Source organism: Oncorhynchus gorbuscha, linkage group LG09 (genome assembly GCF_021184085.1).
Source record: "Oncorhynchus gorbuscha isolate QuinsamMale2020 ecotype Even-year linkage group LG09, OgorEven_v1.0, whole genome shotgun sequence".
Taxonomy (NCBI): Eukaryota; Metazoa; Chordata; class Actinopteri; order Salmoniformes; family Salmonidae; genus Oncorhynchus; species Oncorhynchus gorbuscha.
Genome location: NC_060181.1, coordinates 27,228,542 through 27,233,121, shown reverse-complemented (window position 1 = coordinate 27,233,121; position 4,580 = coordinate 27,228,542). Strand labels below are relative to the sequence as shown.

Genomic DNA, 4,580 nt, shown 5'->3' with positions numbered 1-4,580 from the left:
ATATGTCCTATGATTAAAGGCCTCAGTGTTCAATTTCTGGCTAATAGTAGTCTTTCTCTTTCCCCATCACATTGTCTTCAAGGTTAGAAGGGGCACATGGTGGTGAGTGCTGTGACTGTGGATGTTGGAGTGTACATATTACTCTAAGAAGAATGGATTTTATAGATTTGATTAATTTAGATAGTTTTCTGAGTGTGACTGAACAATAAATTGCTTGGTTATGTATTTTAAAAGCCCAATAAAATCACACAGGAATGTTACAGAATCAATACACAATAGACACATAGCCAGGGCTGGTAGAGTATAGTTATATGTCAAAGAAGGTTAAAGTCTTAGTGGAAGATTTATTAAGGTACTGCTACATGGGCCACTTTCAAAGAATTTGTTATCAAAGGAAATACTCATATGCCTTCACCACCAGTTAGCTACAACTACACAGACAAAATAATTGCATTCATCAGTTTCATTGACAAATGTCAATACATTTAAAAAAGGTCAGCCAAAGTAAAAATCTGATTCAAATGATTTTTTTCCCGAATGCTGTAAGTACAGAAATGGTTTGCTCAGACAGAGATGAATATAGTCAGTGACAACTCTGTGGAGTTTTGTTGTTGGGAGTTAAGGGTTTGTGATAGCAACTATTTATAATATTACAATATTATCGAAACTATGTTCTAGGATTTCCTAGGATCTTCTATGAAGAACCTCGTATCTACTAATTACTCTTCTGTAGCTTGTGAGCCTAATTGACCAAAGCATGCTGCATGCATGTTCGTGAGAGTGTCAGCTTTACATAACTTTTAATAGCTTTTAATTCTGACTCTACATACGTTTTGTCAACAACAAAAAGACCCAGCCCCTTGTCTCACCATCACCGCTCTAGCTCAGTTAATCACATGGTTGACCCAGACACACTAGACGAATCCAGTGGTACAACCCAGAAGTATGTAGCTCAACCACACAATGTTTACAAGGGGTTAAAAGTCTTAAATCATGCCAGGGCAACAGTGGACTCTACCGACTTATAATGGGGAACAATAAAGCATACAAAACGCATGAACTAGTACTGGACAATATCAGCATTTTGAGTAAACAGGCTGCACGTTTGTCATATAACTGATTACTTAATAATAACGAAAATTATAGTCGAACCCTGGTCAAATAAAAATAAGAAAATCCTAAAGAGAAGGACAAACTGTACATGTCCCCTCAGCGCCCCGCCCCTTAACACCTTCTCTCAGTATGAAAAGGTCCTATAGGCCTAGTTAATGTAGAATTTTTGTCCTATTGTTCTAGCAGGACATATATCCAGAGGTCAGCCCAGGTTAACAGTTCCACTGAGCAAGGTCCTGATATCAGTGCTCTGTGTGACACTTGGTGTGAGAAGAACTCTACAACGAAAAAGATGCAGAACGTAACAGAGAACATCATGGGAACTCTCCTACCTCCACAGGCTCCGTCCAACGTTGTTCAGCGAAGTAAGAACCAACGTTATGGCAAGAGGAAGAGCACAACCTATCTGGGACTGATTGCTTATGTCATTCAGGACTCTCCAGACAAGATGCTCACATTTACTCAGGTAAAACCAATATATTTGATCACCCAGGGTGTAATTTCAATTGTGTTCTGAAAAGGAATTACTGGTCCTTAATTAATGACGAGTGCTAATATGGAGTGTTATCATTTGTAGTTGATGGACAAGTTGGAAGCTTTCCTCTCAGGAGACAGAAAAGGCATCGAGAACAACATCAGGGTCTGCTTATCATCCAACGATTGTTTTGTCAAGGTATGTCCACAATAATTATATCAACTGTATCAGACCGTACTTATTGTATCTTTTATTCAACCACCCTGAGATCAACAGACATTAATTTGTTGATCGTGTTTATCTATTTCAGGTTCCAGTCAGTCCATATATGTCAAACTCAAAAAAGAACTTCTGGAAATTCGACGAGAGGCAAATAACAGCGAAGATGGCAAGACGCCACTTCAAGGGCATACTGGACTTGTTCCCCGAGTTGTCCACCAAAGTGCGAATGGAGGCAGAACAGATATCAGAACGCTCTGCCGCGGTCTTCTCACCAAAACCAACCCTCGCCAGCCCTCAAATGCAGAATAATAATGAGGTGAACTTTAGCAGTCCTTTCTCCATCGAATCCATCTTGAAATACTCCAGACCCAACGCTGCTCCTCGTTTTGCCGACCCACCGCCTCACTGTTATTTGAAGTACCCTGTGCCCAGGAACGCTTGTGATGCTCACCATTTTGGATTGTAACTAACTTTTTTTCTTCATTTATTTTCATCGTGCACTGTTAACTTTTGTGTATTTTTTCAATAAAGTCTACTTGGAAAATAAAATTATGCAATCCAATTATTTTAATTGATATGATAACTGGGTAAATTAAAAAGCGCCTGCTGGGCACAGACATCAGTTCGACCTCTATATTTGATTTACATTTGTTTGAGTTGTTGAATTCAAGGTGAAATCAGCAAAACATTTCACAATGTCATTGGATTTAGTTTAAAAGTTTATTGAAAAAAATACGAAATGTCATTGCATTGATGACTTCTCAAATCCAGTTAGTTTTACACGTTAATTCAACGTCACCACATAGATTTTTGTGGTCGAAATGACGTGGAAACAACGTTGATTCAACCAGTTTTGGAACAGTGCTGTATCCTCATGTTTCTTCCAGACACTAATCAAGAGATATCCATGGCTAAATAGACAATATTTATTCTATACACACTTTCTATCGAACATCTAATGGCCTATGTTCGTTTTGAACTTGTATTTGAAGTTGCATAGATCTATTTAAATGATTATAAACTGGGTGTTTCAAGCACTGAATGCAGATTGGCTGACAGCCGTGGTACATCAGACCTATACCATGGGTATGACAAAATATGTATTTTTACTGCTATAATTACGTTGATAACCAGCGTATACTAGCAATAAGGCACCTATGAGGTTTGTGGTATAAAGTATGGCCAATATACCACGGCTAAGGGAACTGTATCCAGGCACTCCACGTTGCGTCCTGCGTTATAACAGCCCTTAGCCGTGGTATGTATTCTGGCCATATATCACACATCCTCGTGCCTTATTAACTCAGTGCCCTCGAAGCCAGTGTTTGGAGGATATTTTGGCCAATATTTGCCAAACCATTTCAATATACCTTCCAACATCTGCTTCGAGGGCATTAGCACTTTTATACCACGGGTTACAAACATATTCAAATAATTGACATATTTTCGTTAAGAACGTTATTTTGATGAATTTATTCATACTATTTCATCCTTCCACAATATATAGTCCCGACACAAATCTAGGGTTGCTAACCAAGCCTGCTGGTTGTTCATTCTATAGGTTCGGTTGCGAGAGACGTGACGCAGTCTTTCAGTTTCTGTATCTATGGATGCGACCCAGTCGTTTGTTCTAAATGTACCATTGCCATACTTGCTGGCAACGTTCTTATGCCTTACTTGCTAGCTAACCAACTACGGCTAATTTACAGTCAAAAGGTGCAGTCAGAATAACAACAAAGCAGCCGCATTTCCTTTCCTGTGGTGGTCCTCATGAGAGCCAGTTTCACTCATAGAGCTTGATAGTTTTTGCGACCGCACTTGAAGAAACGTTCAAGGTTCTTGACATTTTCCGCATTGACTGAACATGTCTTATTAAAGTAGGTGACTGTCGTTTCTCTTTGCTTATTTAGCTGTTCTTGCAATAATATGGACTTGGTCTTTCACCAAATATGGCTATCTTCTGTATACTACCCCTATCTCGTCACAACACAAATGATTGGGCTCAAACGCATTAATAAGGAAATAAATTAATTCCTAAAATGAACTTTTAACAAAACACACCTGTTATTTGAAACCCATTCCAGGTGACTACCTCATGAAGCTGGTTGAGAATCTCCAAATATAAAATCGATTTGATTGTTGAACACTTTTTGGTTACTACATGATTCCATGTGTTATTTCATAGTTTGATATATTCACTATTTTCTACAATGTAAAAATGAGTAGGTGTGTCAATCTTTTGACTGGTACATTACCAGTCAAACGTTTGGACACACCTACCCCATCTCAGTTGGATTTATAAAACAGGGTGACGGCGGAGCCCAATTTGGCAATGTGGTCAGTACATTCCTCTCCCAATGTTATAACAGCCCTTAGCCGTGGTATGTATTTTGGCCATATATCACACATCCTCGTGCCTTATTGCTCAATTATGCCCTCGAAGCCAGTGTTTGGAGGATATTTTGGCCAATATTTGCCAAACCATGCCAATATACCCTCAACATCGGCTTCGAGGGCATTAGCACTTTTTATACCACGGGTTACAAACATATTCAAATAATTGACATATTTTCGTTAAAAACGTTATTTTGATGAATTTATTCTACTTTTTCATCCTTCAACAGTCCCGACACAAATCTAGGGTTGCTAACCAAGCCGGCTGGTTGATCATTCTATAGGTTCGTTTTGTTCATGTACCATTGCCATTCTTGCTGGCAACGTTCTTATGCCTTCCTTGCTAGCTAACCAGCTACGGCTAATTTACAGTCAA

The 4,580-nt window shown here is 39.0% G+C and overlaps 1 protein-coding gene across 1 annotated transcript; it reads left to right on the top strand.

Annotated features, from left to right (window-relative positions):
• Positions 1-1,271: 1,271 nt before the first annotated feature.
• LOC124044341 (forkhead box protein H1-like) lies at positions 1,272-2,276 on the top strand. Its single transcript, XM_046363997.1, has 3 exons — positions 1,272-1,579; positions 1,691-1,786; positions 1,899-2,276. Exons 1-3 carry the CDS (start codon positions 1,406-1,408, stop codon positions 2,274-2,276), a joined length of 648 nt encoding a protein of 215 aa, XP_046219953.1. The 5' UTR covers positions 1,272-1,405.
• The last annotated feature ends 2,304 nt before the right edge of the window (positions 2,277-4,580 follow it).

Coding starts and splice junctions, on each gene's coding strand:
- LOC124044341 (XM_046363997.1), top strand. CDS start 1,406: ATGCAGAACGTAACAGAGAACATCATGGGAACTCTCCTACCTCCACAG. Junction 1,580..1,690: donor AGATGCTCACATTTACTCAG/GTAAAACCAATA, acceptor TATCATTTGTAG/TTGATGGACAAGTTGGAAGC. Junction 1,787..1,898: donor CCAACGATTGTTTTGTCAAG/GTATGTCCACAA, acceptor TATCTATTTCAG/GTTCCAGTCAGTCCATATAT.